This window comes from Aotus nancymaae, unplaced genomic scaffold, assembly GCF_030222135.1.
Source record: "Aotus nancymaae isolate 86718 unplaced genomic scaffold, 86718_ANA_hifiasm-v0.15.2.pri h1tg000003l, whole genome shotgun sequence".
Taxonomy (NCBI): domain Eukaryota; kingdom Metazoa; phylum Chordata; class Mammalia; order Primates; family Aotidae; genus Aotus; species Aotus nancymaae.
The window spans coordinates 75,657,422-75,683,436 of record NW_026988414.1 but is presented as its reverse complement, the minus strand read 5'-3'; the positions used below and the strand labels follow the sequence as shown (position 1 = coordinate 75,683,436).

The 26,015-nt window shown below is 42.2% G+C and overlaps 1 protein-coding gene across 7 annotated transcripts in view; it reads right to left on the bottom strand.

Moving 5' to 3' along the window:
- SCAPER (S-phase cyclin A associated protein in the ER) overlaps window positions 1–26,015 on the bottom strand; it is a 522,830-nt gene that overhangs the window by 21,334 nt on the left and 475,481 nt on the right. For all 7 annotated transcript variants that reach the window (XM_012457694.2, XM_064382920.1, XM_064382918.1 and 4 more), the window contains 2 exons: window positions 11,268–11,505; window positions 6,079–6,228 (listed from right to left, as the gene is read on the bottom strand). In XM_012457694.2, coding sequence (XP_012313117.2) covers window positions 6,079–6,228; window positions 11,268–11,505 — 388 coding nt within the window. The remainder of the gene's footprint in view (window positions 1–6,078; window positions 6,229–11,267; window positions 11,506–26,015) is intronic.

Here is a 26,015-nt window from a genome sequence, read left to right as displayed (position 1 = left end):
CTCTGATTTACAGAAAGTGGCAACAGGCGAAATAAATTCACTTTCTTAAGTATAGAAGTGAGGTGGAAATTCACTGAACTGCCCCTTGACAGTTCCTTTTCCTTCTCTGAGCCTCAGTTCCTCCACCTACAATGAGAGAGATGGACTCGGTATCTCCCAGAGCCCTTCCAGGATGAAGGTGCCGTGAATCTGTGACTGAAGAAGCTGAGGCAAGTGCTGAAACTAAACTTACCATATCCTCTTAGCAAATGCTCACTTAGCACATTATTGGATTTCGTAGGGCAGTAGAAAGTGAATTTAATAGAACTCGTTTTAGAAGTGAAAAGAAACCAACAATTAGCTTTTCAGTTATAAAAAACTTCCCAACTCTACTGGGATATAGCAGTTACCACCTCGGCAAGCTTGTGGCTATTCCTATACCCTGCCCTGTAGCCTGACTGGCATGGAGCACAGCCTTCTAGCGCAGGTAAAACAACTGTGGCTGAAGATGGCCTCACAGAACAAGGTACATGGCATCTCACCTGTAAGAAGTCTGCTTATAAGTGTCTATCAATGGGCACCTTCTGTTAATACTGAGGAGCCGAAGTATACCGAGCTTGTAATGCTAAGCTGCCACACAATGGGCAGGCAGCTCATTAAGCTGTCTGCTGCAGATGGAATCTGGAGTAGGTAAGGAAGGTCTGAAAAACCACAAAATAGCTTGGAGTCCCCATGAGGTCAAAATGCGGCTCTGTCTGTGGTTCTAGTTTCAGCCTTTAAAATGTCACAGACTCATGGAGCTCACGGGGAGATCATCTAGTACAATCCACTTATTTTTTGTTTATTATACAAAATAAGTATAACATATAATTTACCATTTCCACTTTTTTTTTTTAAAAAAAGATAGAGTCTTGCTCTGTCACCCAGGCTGGAGTGCAGTGGTGCAATCTCAGGTCACTGCAACCTCCGCCTCCCAGGTTCAAGTGATTCTTCTGCCTCAGCCTCCCAAGTAGCTGGGCCTACAGGCATGGGCTACAGTGCCTGGCTAACTTTTGCATTTTTAGTAGAGATGGATTTTTGCCACGTTGGCCAGGCTGATCTCAAACTCCTGAACCTCAAGTGATCCGCTTGCGTCGGCTGCCCAAAGTGCTGGGATTATAGACTTGGGCCACCATGCCTGGCCCATTTCAATTATTTACAATCCCACAATTCAGTGGCATTAAGTATATTTACAATACCGTGCAACTATCACTGCTGTCCACTTCCAGAACCAACTTATTTCTTTGTAGAGTCAGTGATGCTCAAACCTCAAGGGGAAAGAGTTTATCTATGATCACACAGCTAATGGCAGAGCTGGGGCTAGAACCCAAGCTTTCTACTTGCTAAACTGTAGTCCATTTGTACTCATAAAACATGTCCATTTATACCTTCCAAGATCTTTGAGTGTCCCTGAATAAGGCACACGGATAGGTCCTAGAAGCTTCCCAATCAGGATGTAAGGGGCAGAATGGCAGTTTCACAAATGTACTGTCTTGGTGAACAGGCATCGTCTTCCACAACCCCCACCCCTAGCTAAGGTACACCTTAGTGATCACCAGCGGATGGTACCTGTGACATGCCTGGCTTTCTTAAGCAATGTAAGATGAATGAAAAGTACACTGAGTTGGGCTTTGCAAAACCTGGATGCTAGTCCTGATCTTTCAGAGAGGAAGATTCTCTGTGTCATTTCAGAGAGATTACTTTATTTTTTAGAACCCCAACTGCTTACCTGTCTGCGAGGTAAGAATAATTCCTGTAAGGCTGGGTGCGGTGGCTCATGTCTGTAATCCCAGCACTTTGGGAGGCTGAGGCGGGCGGATCACGAGGTCAAGAGTTTGAGACCAGCTTGACCAACATGTTGAAACACCGTCTCTACTAAAAAATACAAAAATTAGCTGGGTGTGCTGGCACACACCTGTAATCCCAGCTACTCAGGAGGCTGAGGCAGGAGAATCGCTTGAACCCAGGAAGCGGAGGTTGCAGTGAGCTGAGATTGCGCCACTGCACTCCAGCCTGGCAACAGGGCGAAACTCTGTCTCAAAAAAAAGAAAAGAAAAGAAAAGAAAAAGAATAATAATTCGTGTACTTACAGCCTTACTGAAGTGCCAGAGGTTCAAGAGACAAGAGATGGGAAGAATAGTAGGAAGAACTACAAATGTAAGGTATTCCTACCTTATAATATTTATTTTTCTATCTTTTTGTTGTTGTGGTTGTTGAGATGGAGTGTTGCTCTGTCACCCAGACTGGAGTGCAGTGGTGTGAATTCGGCTCACTGTAACCTCCACCTCCTGGGTTAAAGTGATCCTCCTGCCTCAGCCTCCCCAGTAGCTGGGATTACAGGCATACACCACTATGCCTGGCTATTTTTTAGTAGAGATGGAGTTTCACCATGTTGGCCAGGCTGGCCTTGAACTGGTGACCTAGTGATCTGCCTACCTTGGCCTCTCAAAGTGCTGGGATTACAGATGTGAGTCACTGTACCTGGCCTCTACCTTATAATATTTCTAATATAAATATTATGCTTAGAAATAGCAAAATAGCATCTCCATAATGTGCAGTGTCTCAGCTTCTTACAATTACTATCTTTTACTATTTTTTTTAAACCTTGTTCTTTCTTCTCACAGATGGTTGCATTTCAGCAACTGCCCCACAGCTGAACTGACCTCTCTCATCTTCTGTAAGATCAGAAGTGGATGTCCAGTTTAGTATTCAATCCTTCTGGGAGACAAAGTGTTGAAACACAGGGATGGCTTTTTTCACTTACCTAATTTCTTCCTCAGAGTGAGCTCACCGCTCAACAATAATCTTCAAACCCCACTGTATACTCTTCTTCCACAACTGACAAGTGACAGGGTCTCAGTCTCCTCTTCCTCCTTGTATTGTCCACTCATTTCGTCTGCTGCTTTTCCCATCCCAACATGCCCAGCGTCACTTTCCCACCATGTCCAAGTCAGGTCTTACACGCCATCTCCGAATATGAGTCCCCCGTCCCTGATGCCCCTCCACTCTGGTGAACCCAGATATACCAAAAGTGTGTATTTTATCTAAAGGAGAAGATCAGTCTGTGATCCAGCATCAGCAGAAAAACTGTTTGAAATCCCAGGAAATTCTGAGTTCAGTAAGTGTGTCATAATAGAGTTGGTTTAAACAAAAAGTTTCAAACCATCCTTAAAATGAAATGCACTGAAAGAACTGAACTTCTTCCTGCAGAACTGCACACAGCAAAATATTCTCACATACACAAAGTACTCACCTCTTTCAAAGGCAGTGGGCAGTGTCTTGATATATAATAAACGAGTTAAGTATTAAACAGGACATTGTTAGGTAAACCATGAATGTCCATACAAGATAAAGCCATACAGACATTAAAAATATTCACCAAGAGTGATTCTGATACAATGTTAAGTGCATGAGCATTTGTACAGTATGACCTCAGCTGTGTAAAACTACTCAGAGAAGAGGACTGGAGGGGAATCTGCCAAAATGTTAAGAGTGGCTATCTCAGATGCTGAGATCAGGAATAACTGATTCCATTTTGTTCTTTACACTTGCCTTGTCTTTTTCTTTTTCTTTTTTTTTCTGAGACAGAGTCTCATTCTGTCTCCTAGGCTGGAGTGCAGTGGCACAATCTTGGCTTACTTGCAACCTCTGTCTCCCAAGTTCAAGCAATTCTCCTGCCTCAGCCTCCTGAGCAGCTGGGATTTTAGGCACACGCCACCATGCCCAGCTAATTTCTGTATTTTTAGCAGAGACAGGGTTTCTCCATGTTGGCCAGGCTTGTCTTGAACTCCTGACCTCAGGTGATCCACCCACCTCGGCCTCCCAAAGTGCTGGGATTATAGCTGTGAGCCCTTGTGCCTGGCTGCTCTGTCTTTTTCACAATAACTAAAATCAGAAAAATAAAATAAACTTTTAAAAGAAAATAAAATACAATGTAATGGGTTGAATGGATGCACACGAAGGAAAAAAAATCTACGTGGAAGATTTCCCTCAACTTCCCTTCCCTTGAGCAGCTTGTAAGAGACCTGTGAACCTACTAGGCCTGGTCCACAGAGAGGACAGAGCATCCCCATCAGGGAGTGTTTGAAAGGGAAGGACACCACCTGTGCTGTGGAGGTGGGAGGGGAGAAAGAGCTGCCATCTACTGTCCTGGCAACAGGGTCTGTAAAAGGGGAGCTTTTCTGTGTACGACACTCTGGTAAGGATCCAAACTGTCTATATGTTAACCGTGGGACTCTTCCTAAAACAGACTGCTATCCCTGCAGTGCACTTTAGGGAAGGCACTGAACACGCACTTTGCTTCCAGGCTTACTTGGGGTGGGTATTAGAGGCATCAACCACCATCTAGGAAATACAGAGCAGCGCTCAGTGTCCCTCTGAACCCAGATGGCTATGACTTCTGAGCTCTTGGGCCTGCCTTAGTTTTTTCTATCTTCTTTCTCCTTGTGAGGCATGCAATTTCAGCTCTCGGTGTGAAGTTTCTAGCCTTGTACTTGGCTCTGCCACCACAACCATCTCCTTTATTCCCGCCCAGATCTAGTTTGCTGCAGGCTAGATAAACCTAACAGACACACTTGTTAGAGACTTGCCTACAGTAGAAATTAGAAAGCTTAGAGTAAGGGTTAAGGACTTGTTCAGAGGCTTTTTGTCTTACCTACAATCTATACAATTAAGGTTGGCTGAGTAGGGGGCTTTAGATAAATGAGGTTGTCAGGAATTACTATTTGATATGTTAGTTATGCCATAACTCTGGTTTCAAAAATAAAGAGAATATACTTTATCATTATTACAAAATCTATAACAAATTTTCCAACCTTAAAAACGGAGAAAGCAGGCCAGACATGGTGGCTGACACCTGTAATCCCAGCACTTTAAGGGGCCAAGACAAGAGGATCGCTTGAGCCCCAGAGTTCAAGACCAGCCTGGGCAACACGGCAAAGTCCTGTCTATACAAAAAATACAGAAAACTAGCTGGGTGTGGTGGTGCCTGCCTGTGGACCCAGATACTCAGGAGGCTGAGGTGGGAGGACGGCTTGAGCCCAGGAGGTCAAGGCTACAGTGAGCCATGATCATGCCACTGCACTCCGACCTGGATGACAGAGCAATACCCTATCTCAAAAAAAAAAAAAAAAAAAAAAAAGCAGAAACCTATTTTCAAATTAAATCTATGAAACATATTTTTTTAATTCATGAAATCCTGCTCAGAAACCAAATAATCAAGGCAGTTTAAAGCAAAACTACTCTGAGTGATCTAAGAGGGAGAGTCCTGCCTCTCAGCCTCCCATCCGACACCATCTGGAAGACTGTAAGCACCTAGGCAGGAGCCAGGAGCCAGGAAGAGTTTCCTAAACCACCAGACTCTACTACTATATGCAAAGTGACCCAACTTGAAAGATGTAAGCTCCCTAATCAAAACAAAATCCCTGATGGCTACCGTAGCAGACACCATGTGGTAATGAAGTAGACAGTAAAGAATCTACATGGTAAGGGAGTACATGCTTCTGTGTGGCTTAAGACTATTTTATTAAAAATATATTATTTTTATAGCTCTAAGAGGAAACCCAACTCCTAATCTAATTCTTATCAAATCTATTTGAAGAGGGCCAGGTGCGGTGGCTCACGTCTGTAATCCCAGCACTTTGGGAGGTCAAGGTGGGCGGATCACCTGAGGTCAGGAGTTTGAGACCAGACTGGCCAACATGGCAAAATCCCATCTCCATGAAGAATACAAAAATTAGCCGGGTGTGGTGGCAGGTGCCTGAAATCCTGCTACTTGGGAGGCTGAGGCAGGAGAATCAGTTGAACCTGGGAGGCAGAGGTTGCAGTGAGCTGAGATCGCACCACTGAACTCCAGCCTGGGCAACAGAGCAAGACTCTGTCTCCAAAAGAAAAAAAAAATCTATGGAAGAGAAGGCGCTAGAGACATGTTCCTGGAGTGTGGTTAAAGGGCTTTACAGAAGACACGTGGGTTCCAGCCCGCTAGCCTGCCTTTTCTCATTCCAATACCTCACAGTCTCAGCACTGGGGGGAGCAGTCTAAGAACTTTCCAGGGCCTCTTACCTGGTTATCTGGGTGGTTGACAGTGAAGTAGCCCACACAGACGATGACCTCATGAAGGAGGCTTTCACAGGAGACTTGGCTGCAGTGGCCTAGCAGGGAGCTGGCCATGTGCCGGAATGCAAGGGACAAGCCCTCTGCCCCTACAATAGACTGACAAAGACAAGGAGCAGTTAGAAGTCCTCAGCCCAGGGAGAGCCAGGGCTGCAAATCACAAAGCCAAACTGGCCCTGTGCACTTTCTGCTGCAGTGCTGGCCGAAACATAAGACATGTCTACAGTACTACGCTGGACACATTGGTTTAGGGATTCTTGTTCTAATAAATGCAATGTTTAACCTGAAAAAGGACAGCAGCAGACCAAATGCCTGTACCACATGGATCAAGACATTATCTACCTAAAACAGTTGTTTATTCCATTTTTAATAACAATTTTTCTCATACACAAATATTCTTACCATAGAAAATTTGTAAAGGTATAAAAAACTAAAATTCACCTGTAAATTTACTACTTAGATAACTTTCAACACTTTTTTTTTCTGAAGGAGAAAGTACTTTCTTGTACACAGAGTTAAACATACATTTCTAATTATTTATGTTTAAACAAAAAAAAACATAAATAACAACCAGTTATTATTCAAATAAGTAGTTCTATAAACCAAAGGCTCCCAAAAGAATGTAAAAAAACAAAGCAAAAAATTCTCCCTAAAACCATGAAAACCCTCAGCTATGCGACTTCAGGGATCCTTTCTTCAGAGAGGCAAAGGGCTGTCGGCGGTGGGCGACTCACGAAGAGAGTCTGAGTCTGTCTGTGCAGCCCGCAGCTTCTATTTAATAAACATGTCAAACAGACAGAGCGACAGGAGGGCAAAGGGGAGAGGCGAAGCCCACAGAATACACTCGCAGTACACGCTGGAATGAAGCCCCACTGCTGGGCTGTGGGAAAAGGCAGTGTTTTAAACTCCTCTCTTGATTTGAGGTCTTAGTGGGCTTGAACCAGGTTGGATATGTTGCAGTTTGGAAGTTTCAATGAATTCACTTTACTTAACCGTGGGTGAAACAGAGCCATTTTAGTAAGCATTCGTGAAACAAAATCACTGCTAAATTTTAAGAGTACCCCTTGTCTCAGTTTCACAGCCCCAAAACAAAACAAAAAAAAAAATGTTTTTCAAGCCCCAAAGAGACTTTAGAAGGGCTTTGCTCCTTTAAATCAAGTAGTGACACCTTCTCAGCTCAGCCTTTATTTAATTAGTCACGTCCAGCATGCTATGACCCAGTGCCCTCTGTTTAACCTTCACTGATAAGAGCAGGTCAAGGGGCATGTAAGTTTGAATATAAAAATTAAACCAATTTTTCAAGGAAACTATATTTCCTTTTTAGCCAGAATTAATTGCCAAGTCAGTACATTGATTTGTTTCCTGAGACCACCTTCAATTGTAAAAACTGTCAAACTGAATGCAATATACAATATCCCCGATCTCAAGGCCACCCGTGCCAATATGAATTCAGAGTGAAATCACACTCTTTGCCGAAGAGAGAAAAATATTTTGACAGCCTTATTGGTATACAATGAAATGGAACCAGCTAAGAAAATACTTTAATGGATAACCTTTTGTACTATTACATGATGGGTTCTCACACAAAATAAGCACACAGGTTTGTGGCTTTGAAGAAGGGTAAAGGAGCATTGGGAATGCTGCATTCAGTTTCCAACTTTCTGACTTAGCATCTGCAAGACGGTTTAGGTAAATTCTTTTTATAAACTGAGTCAGTTCACATTATCTGAGGGCCTGCTATGTGCTAGCTAGCATAGCACTTTTATGCAATCATATTTAATCCTCAAATAGTCTTGGGAGGTAGGTGTTACTTATCTCTATTTTACAGATGAGGAAATGGAGTCTCAAGTGTTCAAATGACTTGTCTAAGGTCATACGATTTGAAGAGGTAATGTGATGGCTCAAAGTCAGGTCATTCTGACTCCAGATCCAGGGGTCTAATGAGGAAGCCTCCCTGTAACAGCTCTGTATTCTTGTGATGCATTTGAACCCAAATCATCAACGTGTCTTACATCATCTTGTCTAACTCTTCAGCACGTCAGATCGTTTATCTCACTTCAGTTTTTTCTTCAGTTCCTCTGAGCCTCCCAGGCAATTCACAGATTGTCTCTCAGATTTTTCTGAGGTCAGATCATGCTGAGATGTATACCTTCCTTCTTTCCACTTAAAATCTCTTATCTTGTCCTTTACATACATAGTTCTTAAAATCTCACTTTTGACATGTTAAGTTGTTTTGATGAACCAGAACATGAGTTTCTCTTACCATAACTATCACAAAAATAGTACTTTTCTGGAAAACTCAGCCATTGCTATGCAGTACAAATACTATGTATTTAATTTACTTAAGCATTATATTCTTGATCATGTCCATCTACATCAATGGTGTCTATACAGATAGATGTGTTGCTTTAGCTGGTGAAGCCTGTTTCCCTTCCCTTGAATATGAAGGGCTTAGGACTGATTCAGCCAATCAAGTATGGCTGACAGGTAAGTCTGTGACTTCTGAGGCTAAGTCATAAAAAGTACTGCAGCTCCCGCTGGTTTCTCTTGGAACACCTGCTTTTCGGAAGCTTCCTCTTAGGACTCTCCCACTCAGAATCAAGACACCATAGTGTTTTAAAAAGCCCAAGTCACATGGAGAAGCCAGGTAGATGCTCTGGCCACCAGTCTTAGGTGAATCCTGTCTTTGAGTCATCTCAGGCATCAAACATAAGAGTAAAGAGCCTCCAGGTGATTTCAGCTGTAGCCATGATGTCATGGAGCAGAGAGCAGAGACAAGCCATTTCCACTGTGACAAGCCCTATCTGAATTCTGAACTCCTAGAATCTGTGATCAGAAATAATTGTTTCCCCTTATTACGTTTATCTGTTAGTTTTTAAATACATATAAGTAATTAAGAGAAAAATTAAGATTTGGTTGCTTAAGGGTAAGAAAAAATGAAAAAAAAAAAAAAAAAACAACATGTAGTCATTGGTAAATGCAGTAAAGGCCCTGATGCTAGACATTCTGGGCATCCAGGTCCCCTCATGCTGATGAGGAGTCAGAAGGAAACACGAAGGGTAAAGGGTACCCGGAAACTATGGCTAGGGAGAGAATGAGAAAGAGCAACGGCAAGACTGATAAAAACACAGAAGATGGGAGAGACAGGAGACAGACAAAGAAGCAGAAAAAACAGGAAGAAAGAACTGAGCAGGAAATACAGAGCTGCGTAAGAAGAAAGAAGAAAAGGTACTGGACAACTGTGAGAACCAGCCACGAAAGGGCATTCAACTGAGAGCCAGATTTGATTTTGAGAATAGCTGTTTTTTATTTATTTTGTGATTTCATTTCTTTTCATCCCTAGAGACACTGATTTTGAGAGTAGTTGAACACTTTCGAGCCACTCTGGTTTTATTCCCGCGGCTCAAGTAGGGGATACATTTCAAGCTGGATACAGCAAGGATCTGGAAGGAAGACATGTTTATTTTTATCTTAGTTGGGCACAAAGGGTTTCAGAAATAGGCTTTTGATTTTTCTAACATTATCGCCCATTATTAAACCCTTTAAGCTTAAAGGCCACTGGGAAGCAGGTCTGGTTGCAGTTCAGCGGTACTCCTTTGTGAGTGCGCCTGCGCAGGACAGGCGGCAGGAGGACAGGGGCCGGGAGCAGGGACCTGGGGCTCCCTGACAAGAGTGACTGACAGAACAGCTGACTTATCCTAGAAGCTTGTTTATGATGTGGAGTACCCTGCAGCAGTATAAATGCTGGTCAGCAAGACCCGTGAAACTGGAAGCTAAGAGATAGTTTTTAGATGTTTGCTTTTCCATAATCTGCTAACAAAGGAAATCACTCCCTTTGGACCCAGCTGATGGGTAGACTGGTGGACTCCATATCCTGAACATGTAAAGTTAAGTTTCCCTCATTTCCAAACTGTTTCCAGACAGAATATGGTGGGCTTAGGTCTTCCTAAAAACACAGATGTTATGTTCAACCCTGAGGCAAGAACCACTGACATTTTTTGGAGCAGATATCTCTCTTTTTAGATGTGGCTGTAACCTCCCAGAACTCTACATACTGTGCAGTCGGTTACCACCTAAGGCTAGTTCAAAGCATTAACCCAAAGGAAGGGATTTCTGTTCTTGTAACAGATAAACTAATTCTATGAAGTTGAAAGATACTAGATCCAATGATACAACTTAGTCACAAATTTCCTTTTTGAACAAAATGATAGGAAGACATCAATTAAAGAACTGTACATTTGCCATCAGCTACAAAACAGGAGTATTCCTTCCATCTCACAATGGCAAAGTCCACTATTTTCATACATTTGTATCTCTATAACCTTTTTCCCTCTGAGCAAAGCAATTCATCTAAATTATGGGTTCGTCATCTGCCAAGTTTGTTCCTTTTTTAATGAAATCACTTGACAGTTAATAAACTGAAAGAGAAAGTCTATTCCTTGGGGCTTGCTCTGTTCCAAAGGTTCAGTGTTTTTGAAAATTAAATTTCCTACATGAAAAAATCTGTTTCTAAGCTGACAGCCTGGTGTTACAGCATAAAGCAATTCCTTCTTTAGCTATAAAAACGTAATAGCTAAAGATGCAAATCCTTGTAAAGGGACCTGCATATTTAGCTAGTCATACACTTTACATTGGACACAAATCAGCTAAACCATCCACAGAAAGTCATATCAATCAAATAATTTATCTAATTTTGGTTCTATTTATATAAAAAACCATTACTTTCCTTAATATTTAAAAGTTGATGAAATGATAATGTCCTGATTTAAAGAATTCCAATCAAAAGATGTATAAATAGTAGCATGGTAAAGGAAGAACACATGCTTCGGGGTGGGAGAGCCATGGTTACTAGTCCTGGTTCACAAACAGGTAACCTTGGGCAAATTACATATCTGTCAGCTTCTCTATCTGTAAAATGGGGATAATAATATTTTGCATGGTAGCTATGAGAATAAATGAGAACACTAGATGATGTAGAGCATCTGATACAGTTCCCAGAAAACAGTCGCTTAATAAATTACAATTCCAATTATAGTTTATTCCTTGTGCCCCAATTCAGGAGAAGAACCTGACATCCTATCTACACTAAAATATTAATTCTTGGTTGGTTACCACTGATACAAACCAATACTTGGTACCTGAAAAGCAGGCAGATCAAGTGCTGCAAAGCTGTTGAAGAAACGCAAACTGCAAATGGCCACTTGGATGGTGTTTTGGGTGTAACTCTCCTTGGGACTGGCAGTGCTAGGGTCCAAGATGGTGCCATGGAACAGGACACAGTAGAGCATGTGAAGAACTCCAGCCAGGTCGGTTGCCTGAAGAGCAGCTGTCAGCCCTGTGGGATCCTGGCGATTATTGTCAAATATGCTGTATGACCTGACAAAGAAACATTCAATTCTTGGAGAGAAATCGCTCAAAGGATGTTAGCAGTTTGTATAGGTTAAATGAAACAAGACAAGCAGACCGTTAAAAACAAACCATCTGAGTTGTGTAATAAGGTAACATGAAACTTCAAGGAATAAATGCAGCCCTCCCCACCAACTGTACTGTGGCTTTCTTTGCTTCTCCGGGAAGACCAGGCTGCTAAGTGGTGTCAACTGAGCACTCTGCAGCCAGTGCTGAGGCTGCCACCCATCCTTCCCACACTTTACACCCTATGTAGCCTCACTGTGTTTAGTATCCTGGGTCTGGGCAAAGTGGACAGAGTCTATGAAAGCTTTTGGGACTCAGAGGCCAAAAACAGTCCTAGCTTCCTTTCTGGATATATAAAGGCATTCTTCTTAGGGGAGGTAGCTACTGGGAAAGCAAGAGGCCTCAAAAACCCAGTAATGTGTTGGTATCCTGCGGTAGGGTGGTCCTTCAACTGCTTTTGGAGGCCTTGTTCCAACATCGAAGAGGACAGGTGGGACAGGTTGTAGAAGCCACAGTTCCAAGAACAAGCAAGTACTGGATGAGGTCTACACAAATCAGATGAAGTCAGCTTAGCTACCGTGGCAGGCAGTGTTACAGAACAGCAAGAAGAGACAATGGTAGTGGCAAATGAATCCCTAAAATCAACAGTAAAGCAGCAGGGGCATGCTGAATCTACCTCATCACTGAACTAAGGTATTTTTTACTTTGTATTTTCTTTTTTAAAATTTTCCCTTCTTTTCACAACAACTGCATCAAAAAGTGGGCAAAGGATATGAATAGACACTTTTCAAAAGAAGACATTTATGCAGCCAACAAATATATGAAAAATAGCTCATCATCACTGGTCATTAGAGAAATGCAAATCAAAACCACATGGATATGTAATTGTACATCTTTGTACTAGAACTGTACAAAGATTTCTAAGGAATCACCTCTCCTTAACTCATAGCCAATATGCTTCACATAGGCCTCCCTCCCTATTTCTCTGGCTCAAGGGTGCCCAGGCCTAAAGTAAGCCACACATTTCTCTGGCTGTTGAGATGGTACATGTCACAGTCAGAGCTAAGAGGATAGAGGGAGATATTTTTGCTGAGATGCTTGGGAAGAAGTCATCACTTTTTCCTTAACTGGGTTTGAATCCGAGACGTAAGGTCTGTAGCTGCTATGGTCGCTTGTAACCATGGCACAAAAGCTCAGGTCTCTTAGTGCTGTTCCAGGTGACCCAGTGCTCTTTCTTCATGACACTTTGATTTTTCTCAGGAAGGCAAGTTACAAGTTCCCACTCAGCCTTCCTTTAATGTGGCACGATCTACACAATATTAAGCAGGAGTGTTTTTATGTTTCTGGCATGGGATAATACCTTTTCCTACTTTTTTTTTTTTTTGAGACGGAATCTTGTTCTGTCACCAAGGCTGGAGTGCAATGGCGCGATCTCGGCTCACTGCAACCTCTGCCTCCCGGGTTCAAGCAATTCTCCTGCCTCAGCCTCATGAGTAGCTGGGATTACAGGCAAGCGCCACCACACCTGGCTAATTTTTGTATTTTTAGTAGAGATGGGGTTTCACCATGTTGGTCAGCCTGGTCTCAAACTCCTGACCTCGTGATCGGCCCACCTCAGCCTCCGAAAGCACTGGGATTACGGGTGTGAGCCACTGTGCCCGGCCCCTACTTTTTAACACTATGAGTTACTGTTCAAAATCTGGGTAAATGTGTGTATAGGTATGTGTGTAAACATACACACACACATACACACATACCTATATACACACATATATAGGCTGTTATTCGTCATTCCTTTCAGCTGGAACCCAGGATGGGAGACAGCCCTTGAAGAACTATGCTTACCTCATTATCTTTCCCAGAAGCACCCAAGAGGTGTCACTAATTAAATAAGAATTGAGAGGTACTGGCTGGCAAATTTCTAGTATCTTGTCTAGTTTTCTCAATTCATAACTTATGTTTTCCAAAGGGATTATTTTATTCATTTTACTTTGCCAGTTGCATCAAAGTAGTTTTATTCATAACCATGGATACACATTTATTTCTTGAATGTGCACTATTTCTAATAGTTCTAAGAATACAGCCGAGTGATATGACATCCTTGTATACCTTGTTCTCTACTCAAGAAAGAAGCTCTCTTATGAAATACTGTCATCTCATTTATATGGCAGAATCTGCCAAGTACATTCGTTTCTTTCACCTTATCTCATGCTTAGTGGATTTTCATAGTTGGTAGGGAAGGTCCTCTCATTGTACACATGAAGCAAGTGAGACCTAGAGAAATAAGGTGAAGTGTTTTAGGTCATACAAATATTCAGTGGCAAAAGCAGGGATGTCACCCAGGGCTTTTGACTGTTTAGGGCCAGTGCTTTGTCCATAGACCAAAACATCCAAGCCAAACAGAAGCTGACCTCTTTTCTCGCTCTGCCTTCTTTTAAGTCAAATGTTGTGATTAAGTAAATACTGTTAGGACACACAGAGACTATAATGCAATCTTGTATCACTGAGAAGAGTTTAAGAAAGTTTAAGAAAGGATATTTATTTGCTTATAAGTATATCTGAACCTTTACACCAACTTCTGTTAGCTAATGTCAGTTGGCCCTTACTTCCTTCCATTAAAGCCAAAAGAATTAGGGGTCAAACCCTGACTAGAGATGTGAGTAGAGATTAATGTGTCTGAGTTTATTATATAGGTTCCAAAAAGTGGCCTGTGTTTGTTTAACACTGATTGCCTTCTAGAACCAGTGACAAGTTAGAAGATATTTCTCCCTGAAGCTAATTTCTAATAGGCTTTCAGGACCTTGAGGATGAGTGACATCACTGCTGGTGACAACAGTTTTACCGCTCTGTGATTCAGAATGCTGACATCCCCTTTCTTTATTCTTGTGTTGCTTTTAAATGATTATCAGCATATTCGAATACAGATATTCAGGAATATAGCTTTGTCATTTAAAACATTTCATAATGCTTAGTCTTTCCTGGAATTTATTAAGTGATATGAATTCACTGCTGTTTCCTCTTCCAAAGAATACATGTAAAAAAATCTTAAAAAAAAAAAGTTAAGTGAAGGTCATCAGAACGTCTCCTGTACCATTATTTAGGAAAACACTAATCTGATGGATTATAAAACAATACAGCCCAGTCTATTGCAAATATTCTCCTAATGAAATAAAAATGATAACTGAGGAAAATCTGCTAAATAAGCATTTAAGAACTTAGATGTGGAAACGGTTCAAAATGTATATAATAGTGCTTCATGGAAAAGACCATTCACATTGAAGAGAGCCCACAGAATATATGGAGGCAAGGGGAGGGTTTGTCTGTCCCATTTGGCTTCCACAGGACTAATGTAGACCTAAAGGGACTGTGGAGAATGTTTACTTTTGATTTAGCCTGAAGTACAGATAATTTGTCTATGAACAGGCCACTGGCTTCTGTTGGCCTTAACTGTCAGTTACAATAACTTTAAGCCTAAATGTTTACAACAAAAAAGTAAAAGGCCTTATTCGTATCAGGCATGGGTTATGAAGTTTTCTTTAAAAAATACATAGAAGATGTGAAAAATAAGATGTGAAATTTTGTATACTACACTCTGGGATCTTTGTAATTTTACTAGATTTTAAGGTGTTTTTGTTTGGTCTCTGGGACTAGAGATCTGAGTGAGATATTCATTTCTGTTCATCAAAGGCTAAATTCAATTAGGAAAAACTAAAATTGGTTTTTCATCAATACTGTGCAATGCCTGAAAACCCTACTTTACCTTAAGGGCAAGTAGAGCTGTGCAAAACCAGCATGGTCTGCAAAGACATAAAGTGCCGTCCGTTCCATCTTCATAAACCACTTACACACCGGGCCTTAGTCAGCCTAAGAAAGTAACAGTGACAGTTCCAGACTCCACAGTCCCTTCTCTTCTGTTTGTCTGCCCTCACTTCCATGGTCCCCAGATTTCTAGCTTGATCCACTCCGATCTGTAGTGCAGGCGATCTTCTAGACTGTTCTCTCAGCTTCTTGGGTTTTGGCTTTGTTCTGGAATCCCTGAGGTATCTTGTGAGAACATCCCATTTTAGCCCTTAAACCCATAGACCTGCACTCAAAAATCTGCATAGTGTTGGAGTGGGTGAGACTAAGTTATTGCCTCCCCCAGTGGTGAATGAGAACTTTACTGTTGTTCAAGGAGAGGTAAAAACTTTTCAGAAGTATTCTAGTTTTTGGATTTTATGTCCTGGGATATTCTGGGAAAGCCAAACTGTATCCAGTGACAACATCATTCATCAGGGTTTAAGGTGAGCACAGATAGGCATGATGTCAGGTGTTCTGTCTAAAAAGCCAGAGTACCTGTGATCCAGGAACTCTGAGCACTGTGATGTACAAGGTTAAGGAAGACCCAAGCCCCTGGTCTAGAGGCATTACAGTCCAGTGGGGGAGGTGGGTGTATCTGTTTCCTATTTCTGCTGGAATATTTACCACAATCCCAGTTGCTCAAAACAATAAAAAAATTATTTTACAGTTCTGAAGGCCAGAAATCCAAAACAGATCTCACTAGGCTAAAATCAAGGTGTCACAAGAGCTGTGTTCCTTTTGAAGGCTCCAGGGGAGAATTCATTTCCTTGCCTTTTCCACCTTCTGGAAAATGCCTCAATTTCTTGGATTATGGCCCCTTATTCCAGCTTCAAAGCCAGAAACAGAGTATCTTCAAATCTCTTTCTAATGCTGACTTTCTTGCCTCCCATCTTTATAAGGCCCCTTGTGATTACATTGGGCTCCCCTGAATTATCCAGGATAATCTCACTATCTCAAGATCCTTAACTTAATCATGTCTGCAAGGACCCTTTGGCCATGCAAGGTAATATTCACAGGCTCTGGAGATTTGAATATGGATACTGTTGGAGGAACTTTATTGTGCCTACTCCAGAGGACTTATTCATTCATGATTCATTCATTTCACAAATATTCACAGATGGCCAACTATGTGGCAAGCCCTATTCTAGGAACTGGAGTTCAGCAATAAAATCCATGAACTTTCTCTGATAAAGCGTACATTTTAGTGCAGGAAGACATAATCTAACAAATATATAATATGCAATGTATGCTGTGATAGAGGAGCAAGGGACACGCCTAGGAAATGCAGAAGTAGGAATGTGTGTGAAACTACTGTACATAGAGTGGTGGGGGAAGCCATTGCTAAGGCATTATTGGAGCAAAATTCTATAGACGTGAGGAAGAAAGCCATGTGAACATCTGGGGGAAGGGTATTTCAGGTAAAAGAGCAGGACATCCCAAAGCTTGGAGCCAGGAGTGTACACGGCATGTTCGAGAAAGAGCAGGAAGGCCAGTGTGGCCAGAGCAGGTCGGCTAAGTAGAAAAGTAATAGGAGATGAGGTCAGAGAGGGAACAGGGGAGATCAGGTAGAGTCCTGGAAACCATTATCAAACTTTTACTGAGTGAGATGGAAAGACATTGTAAGGTTTTGAGCAGTGAAGTGATGTACACGACAGCTACTGGGTTGAAAACTCTTGAGAAGAGCCAAGGCAGAAGCAGGAAGACTTCTTTAATCATCCAAGTGAGAGGTAATGGTGGATGAATCAGGATGTGGGAAGTGGTTGGACTCTGAAAATATTCAGAAGGGCAAGCCAACAGATTTCCTGATAAATTGGATGTGGGTGTGAGAAAGGGGAGTAAAAAATGGCTCAATGCTTTTTGGCCTGAGTAACTGGAAGACCGTGGTTGCCATTTATAGATATGGGGAAGAAAGTGAAGAGAATATGTCAGCTCTGAACTGGTTAAACGTGAGATGCCTATTATACCTCACAGTGGAGACACTGGATTGGAAGCTGTGTGAAATAAGCTTCCAAAGCATAGGGATTTTTGTCTCTTTTGTCTCACAGATATATCCCCAGGGCTTAGGACAATGTCTAAGATACAGTAGCTATTGAATATATATGTATTAAATGGCTGAATAAATGTACAAGATCAAATTCAGAGGAGGAGTCTGGGTTTGAGATATTTGGAAGTCAACACCAGAGATGGTATTTAAAACCAGAAACTCATTCTAGTGAGTCTAGAATCTGAGGATTGAGCCTTGGGATACCCCAACGTTTAGAAGCAGGAGAGATGAAAAGAAACCAACAAAGGAAACTAAAAAATAGTCACCAGTAGGTTAAGAAGGAAACCAGGAGAGTTATGCTGCCCTAGTAGAAGAGCGAAAACAGCTTCAAGGAGGAGAAAGGAATCAATAACAAGGTTTACCTACAAATAAACATGAGGACTGAAAACAGGAGGACATACATACAAATGACTTGTCTTATTTTTAGATTATGAAAACTAACTCCACATGCTTAAGATGGGAAGAAGGTAAGTAACGGGGAATGGAATGCAGCTTGTCAACAAGTGGGAAAAAAGACTTAGCAAATTAGGTGCCTACCAGTTCAAATGAGAAAACATCACTGCTTGATCACCAGAGGATACATTTCAATTCTGACTAACAGGAGTGCAATGTTCACAACAAGGAAGGTTTAGTTCTGCTCCAGTGCATTGTATGACTATGCTGGAAGTACTGTGTTTAGCACTCGGTGCAGGGTTAACTCAGGACACAGTGGTATCAAAGTTCCCAAGTAAAGTGATTTGTGTGGTAAAAGTATCTGGAAATGTCATGCAGGGAATATTGGAAAGAATTGGGAAATTTAGCTCAGAACTGAAGGACACAAAGGCTATCTTCAAACTGAAGAAGTACTTAATCTATTTATGACCCTAGGGGAGATGCATTACTAGAAAGCATATATGAGATAAATCTATGGGAAATTTTTTAGGGTTAGGCATGGTGGTAAACGCCTACAGTCCCAGCTGCTTGGGAGGCTGAGGCAGGAGGATCATGGTAGCCTAGGAGTTCGAGGCTGTGGAGAGTTATGATCGCCTCACTGCACTCTAGCCTGGGTAACAGAGAGAGATTCTATCTCTGAAAAAAAAAAAAATCTAATAATGAGAACACCCAAAAGTGAAGTGGGCTGTTTGGTGAGGTATGACGTTCTTCTTCATCCTGGAAGAGGTTGAAGGACACATCCACTGTAGTAGCAGAGGATACTCAAGACTCAGCTGGGCATGAGCCTGGATGATGTGTAAGATTCTGTTCAATTCTCGAATGTTACAACAGATGCAAATCTACCTTGAAAATTACAGTCAGTCTCTCGCTCTCTCTTTAACACTCACACACACAGAACACACCCTCCCCCCCGACCTTTTATGTTATATATATAGTAGATGTGGACAATAGCTTGTTTAATGCAAATTTAATTTGGAGCTTGGTTGAAGAAAATGGGGACGATTTAATGGAGAGCTGAGGGCAAGAGAAAAGTCAAGGTGGAACATATGTATGTGTAAGCACTCTAAGACAGTCAGGACATTTGGTTAGAAAACAGTAAAAATAGGCTGAGTGTGGTGGCTCATACCTGTAATCCCAGCACTTTGGGAGGCCGAGGTGGGCGGATCACCTGAGGTCAGGAGTTCAAGACCACCCTGGCCAACATGGTGAAACCCTGTCTCTACTAAAAATACAAAAATTAGCCAGGTGTGGTAGCATGTGCCTGTAATCAATCCCAGCTACTAGGGAGGCTGAGGCAGGAGAATGGCTTGAACCCAGGAAGTGGAGGTTGCAGTGAGCTGAGGCTGTGCCACTACACTCCAGCCTGGGCAACAGAGTGAGACTCTGTCTTAAAAAAAAAAGAACAGTAAGAATATAGGGACAATTAAAATTAAAAAGTGAGAACATTAGGTAGGTCAGGCTTAGATACCTGGGAGAAATTCCAGTTACCTGATTATGAGTTTCAGGTAAACTCAAAGAGGAACCCTTTGTTTTTTGGCAAGGTCTTGCTCTGTTGCCCAGGCTGCAGTGTGGTGGCACAATTGCAGCTCAATGTAACCTTGAACTCCTAGGCTCAAGCAATCCTCCCAGCTCAGTCTCCCAAGTAGCTGGGACTACAGGCATGCATTACTACACCTGGTTAATTTTTTGTAGGGATGAGGTCTTGCTATGTTGCCCAGGGTGGTCTTAAACTCCGAGCCTCCAGTGACCCTCCCACTCAGCCATGAGCCACTGTGTCTGGCTAAAGAGGAACTCTTGAGACGGGAACCTTCCTGAGAAGAGAAGTGATAGATGAAGAAAATGGAAGGAACAGTCTTGGTGTTCGGGATCAACAACCTGGAAGAGGCTGAAGGAAGAGCAAGACCAAGAGGACACCGATGGGAATGGAAGGTACAGAACAAGGCCCCTCAGAAGAAGCTCTGGACCCTGCAAAGGACTGAATGTAGACAAAACAGTGTAAGAGTAAAGAAGCGACAGGCTCAGGACAGTCTCAGGAAAACTAAAGGTGAGTGATGAAGGGGCGGGCAGGAGCCTGTGGGTGAGAAGGCAGGCAGCTCTGGGTGACTGACCAGATATGCTCCTAGGTCATGGAACTCGGGCTAGGGCTGCTGTCCTGTGCTGCCTCTCAGATGGGACACTTCTGACCTCTAGCTTCAGTTTTCTCACACTGTAAACAGCAAAGGACCCTGTGCTGACACAATGGTTTTGCTAGTTGATACTTTGGTCCTCTCTCACTTTTTCAATTTGGAAGTTGGGCTGAAGCAGCTCCACAGGAGGCTATGTTGTGTTGCCAATGTAATTGCTTCTGCCGGGAGAGTAGCTGGGAAGAAAACGCTGTCATACCACGTGCTGCATTATGATTCCAGTGCCCTCCTAAACGATCTTTCTGGCTTCCGCTCTTGTCTCTGTAATCCATTCTTCACAAAGTAAGCAGATGTTCTTTTTACTTTTTAGCCACTCTCCTGTTTAAAATCCTCCAGTGGCTTCCTGTCACACTTAGAGCAGAATTCAGACTTCTAATCTTTCTGTCCTCAACTCCTGGCCTTTACTTATCTGACTTCATCTTCTACCACTGGCTCTTCACATTCCAATATGTCACTTCCTCTGTTTCTGGAACATCCCTCCTCAGGGGCTTGCCATTCTTCTCATCTAGAATACTCGTTCCTTGGGTCTTTACGTGGCTGGCTTCTTAGCTCGTCATCTCCCCAGGGAGGCCTTTCCCGGCCATTCTGTCTGCAGAAGCCCCTGACCAAGACAGTCAGCTATATTACCAGGGTTTATTTTCTCATGTCACTAGCTAACATTATCTTATTTGCATATTGGTTGATTGTTTTTTTCCCATCAGACTGTAAATTTCATAAGAGTGGGGTCTTGTTCACCAATCAATCTCCAGTACCTTGACAAATGTCTGGCATATAGCACATATTAAATAGTTATGAGTAAATATTTGCCAAAGAAATGGAAGGAAGGAAGGGAGAACTGATCTTAGCAAGGCATGCCAAAGGAATGGAGGCCTTGGATGCCTCTTTCCTAACTCAGAGAAAGAGGAGCATGAGGTGTGGGCAGTCCTTCTTCTTATGTATAGAGTAGGCCCAAGAGATGGGATCCTGACATGGGTCAATGATTGTTCACTGGTATTTGCTAGCTCTGCCAATGAACAGCCGTTTCTCAAGTTCTTATTTTCCTTTGTTTCATGTGCTATATGGCTGAAGGGGAGCTGCTAGGATATTTAGTTTCTTTCCCTGGATAAATCTTTTTTTTTTTTTTTTTTTTTTTGAGATGGAGTCTTGTTCCGCCACCAGGCTGGAGTACAGTGGTGCAATCTCAGCTCACTGCAACCTCCGCCTCCTGGGTTCAAGCGATTCTTCTGCCTCAGCCTCCCAGGTAGCTGGGACCACAGGTGCATGCCACCACGCCTGGCTAATTTTTTTGTATTTTTAGTAGAGATGGGGTTTCACCGTGTTGGCCAGGATGGTCTCGATCTCTTGACCTCATGATCCGCACGCCTCGGCCTCCCAAAGTGCTGGGATTACAGGCGTGAGCCACTGTGCCCGGCCGTAAATCTTTTCACTCTAGACACAAACCATGTACATGAGGAAAGAGAAATAATGAACTGCAAGTTGACAAACATCACTTAAGTGGCTTTCAGAGGCAACCATTCCTTTGATTGAATCAAATAGGGCTGGACTGGATTCTGGGAGAGAGAAGTCAAAGATGACTATGGATTTGGTTCTTAAAATCTAGTGAGATGACTGGAATCATGAGCAGAATAAGGTAGTCAGTAGGAACAGCCAACTTTGGGTGAAAGCCAATGAGCTCAGGATTTAACATATTAAATATAAGTTCCTGGTAGAAATTGCCAGTAGGGATTCCAGGAGGAAATGTTTATCATGGCCTTGTTATGAGTATGGTTTGGGTCTTAACCTTACTTGCTGTGGCTTGATTTACCTTTCCTACCTATCTTTTCATTTTTAATTTTTTAAAAATAAAAATGCATATACTTCTATAAGCTACCTCAAGTTTTTGGAACAAAATGGGTTACAATGAATATATGAATATGTAATAAGCAGCATCTTAGACAAGAGGTAAGAGTGACAGATGTGTCAGCCCCATTTACTCCTGTCATGTTCAACCCCGTGAGGGAAGAAGTAACACATTCATTTTTATATGAGAGCAACAGGTTTTGAAAAACTAAAGAACCAGGACTAGGCATGGCGGCTCATGCCTGCAATCCCAACATTTTGCGGGGGCCAATGCAAGATCACTTGAGCCCAGGAGTTCAAGATCAGCCTGGGCAACATAGAGAGAGCTTGTCTCTACAATCAATCAATCAATCAATCAATGGATTAGTGGTATGCAGCAGCACATGCCTGTAGTCTCAGCTACTTGGGAAGCTGAGGTAGGAGGACAGATTGAGCCTGGAGGATTGAGGATGCAGTGAGCCATCATCACGCTTCTGCATGCCACCACAGGTCATAGAACTGAGAGAGCTGAAACTGAGCCCCTATCTTTCTGACTTCACAACCTGTGCTCTTTAACACAACATTACACATGGTTTTCCTCTTGAGATCCTGCCTCCTCAATCTCCTAGAGCCAGTGAGAATCTTTCTGCAAATGTATCCTGGACATATTCTGCTCCCCTAAACCCTGCATGTTGAGGACTTCCTTCATCATCCTTTGTCCCCTGTGAGAATGCTAAGTCAGTGGAGACTGTCCTAAACTTTGGTCCCATGGGCTGGGGCCCATCCAGTTCCCTTTCTGCCTAGCACATAGTGAGCACTCAATGTGAACTGTACCAATGAAACTGTCATCTTTCTGTCCCTTCAAATCAACCAGGGCTTTCTATCAGCTGGGATGGAGCTTTTGGAAGTCCCTCTATTAGCACTTGGCCAGTGTGAGTACAGAGACAGCCCAGGAGTTCCTGCTTCTGTGTTCTTCTCATTCTCCAGATCTGAATGATAGAGACAGTCACTCCTCCGTATCAGTCTAGAGGGTGTTATGACTCCTTTGACAGTGTGAGCAGGACTCCTGAATGCTTGTAGGGAGATGGCCCACATGAAACACTCAGCTCAGGGCATATTAAAGGTGCTCAACAAATCTTACTTCTTTCAGTTCTACTTGCCTAGTCCTGTTACATTCACTTCATTGCCCATTTCCCAATACCAACAAACCTTCTGTCCAAAGACAGTAGCTAATGACAGCAAAATATTTAGGAACAGCCTGGCAGTATCAAATAAGAGTCTACAGAGTGAGAACAGGAGACTGGGAACTCATTTATCTTTAGGGTAGGCTGGAAAGTAGCAGGTTGTATTTTCAAATATAACCACAGCAACATTTCTGGTCCCATATGTTCTTCTAGCACTTTCATCTTCCCTAGGAAAAGGCAAAGTCTGTTTCTCCTTTTTTCGAAGGTAGGTGGGACTTCATGACTGCCTTGGTGAACAGAATGTAGTACGAGTGATGCCGTGTGATTTCTGAGGCTGAGTCATAAAAGGCGATATGGTTTCCAGCTGCTCTCTCACTGCCAGGATGCTTGTTCTTGGAACACAGCCACTATGCCGTGAGGAAGCCTAATTAAGCCTATGCAGAGACCCCACATGGAAAGACCCCCAGCTGACAGCCAGCACCAACTACAGATGTGTGAACAAGCACTCAGATGATTCCAATCACCAGCCTTCAAGTCTTCTGGGGTCCTGGACATTTTGGAGCAAAGATAAACCCATCCTCTCTGTACCTTGAAAGAATTCCTGACCCACAGAATCTGTGAGATTAATAAATGGTTGTTTTGTGCCATTAAGTTTTAGGGTAATTTGTTGCACAGCCATCGTAACTGGAACAAGAAGAAAAGCAAAGGAAAATATACAGTGAGACCAGGAGAGTTTAGGAGGAAGAGTGGGTTCATATTAGTCAGCATGTTGCCAAGGAGCAAGTAGGCCTTGTTCTAATAAGTAGCACTAGGGAGATGGATTCCAGCTTGGTATAAGGAAAGATGGTTTAAGCCTCAACAACTCATCAGTGACAGAACAAGCTTCCCTTAGTAAGAAATGAGTTTCCTGTCACTGGAGATGTTCAACAGAGACTGGCAGGCTTACTGAAAAGATTCAAACCCGACTGGAAGACCAGATAGGGGACTTCAAATTGCCTTTCAATCAACAGAATGTGGCAGTAGATTAGATCTGGGGCAGCTGGAGGAGAGATGAGACAGAGATGATGAGGTTTGGAGCTTGATGCCTGAGAGACTGGTGATACCAAACAGAAAAAGAGTGTCTACGAGAGGGTTTTTCAAAACATTCTTCTTTCCATTCCTTTTGTCTCTTACCTAGACAACTATTAATGCCCCTTCTACTTTCCACCTTCTCTCTAATACATTCTTCACATGACACCTGACTGGTGCTCCTAAATATGGTTCTTAGCAGGTCACTTTTTAAAATTTTTGTGGGTACATAATTGTGTCTATTTATGGGATACATGAGATATTTTGATACAGGCATGCAATGAATAATCACATCACAGAAAATGGGGTTATCTCTCCCCTCAAGCATTTATCCTTTGTGTTACAAACTATCCAATTATATTCTTTTAGTTATTTTAAAATGAATAATTAAATTATTATTGACTATAGTCACCCTGTTGTGGTATCAAATAGTCTTATTCATCCTTTCTAATTCTTTTATTATTTTGTGCCCATTAACCATCCGCAGCTCTCTTCTGCCCACCCACTACCCTTCCTAGCCTGTGGTACCCATCCTTTTACTCTCCATCTCGATGAGTTTGTTTGGATTTTTAGATCCCACAAATAAGTGAGAACACGTGATGTTTATCTCTCTCTGCCTAACTTGTTTTACTTAACACAATGACCTCTAATTCCATCCATGTTGTTGCAAATGACATGATCTCATTCTTTTGTCATGGCTGAATAGTACTCCATTGTGTATATGAGCACATTTTCTATATCCAATCAACTCATGATGGACACAGGCTGCTTTCAAATCTTGGCTATTGGGAACAGTACTGCAACAAACATGGGAGTGTGGATATCTCTTCGATTTACTTTGGGTATATCACACCCAGTAGTGGGATTGCTGGACTGTATAATAGCTTGATTTTTATTATTTTGAGGAACCTCCAAACTGTTCTCCATAGTGGTTGGACTAATTTACATTCCCACCAACAGTGTACGAGGGTTCCCTTTCCTCCACATCCTCACCAGCATTTGTTACTGAGAGCCATTTTAACTGGGGTGAGATGATATCTCATTGTAGTTTTGATCTGCATTTCTCTGATGATCAGTAATGTTCAGTACCTTTTCATATGCCTGTTTGCCATTTGTATGTCTTCGTTTGAGAAATGTCTCTTCGGTCTTTTTCCCATTTAAAAATCGAATTATTAAGAGTTTTTCCTATAGAGTTGTTTGAACTCTTATATATTCTGGTTGTTAATCCTTTGTCAGAAGGGTACTTTGTAAATATTTCCTCCCATTCTGTGGGTTGTCTCTTCACTTGGCTGACTGTTTCCTTTGCTGTGCAGAAGCTTTTTAATGTGATCTCACTTGCCCATTTTTGCTTCAGTTGCTGTGCTTGTGGGGTACTATTCAAGAAATTTTTGCCCACGCCAATGTCCTTAAGAGTTTCCCCAGTGTTTTCCTGTAGTAGTTTCATAGTTTTGAGGTCTTAGATTTAAGTCTTTAATCCATTTTGATTTTTGTGTATGGCAAGAGACAGGGATCTAGTTTCATTCTTCTGCATACCGATATCCTGTTTTCCCAGCACCATTTACTAAAGAGACTTCCCCAATGTATGCTCTTGACACCTTTGTCAAAAATGACTTCACTGTAGATGTATGAATTTGTTTCTGGGTTCTCTATTCTGTTTTATTGGTCCATGTGTCTGTTTTTATGCCAGTACCATGCTGTTTTGATTACTATAGCTTTGTATTATAAAGTCAGGTAATGTGATTCTTCCAGTTTGTTTTTTTTGCTTAGGATAGCTTTGGTTATTCTGTTTTTTTTTCTATTCCTATGAAGAATGTCATTGGTATTTTTGATAGGGATTGCACTGAATCTGAAGATTGCTTGAAGGTAGTATGGACATTCTAACAATATTGCTTCTTCCTATCCATG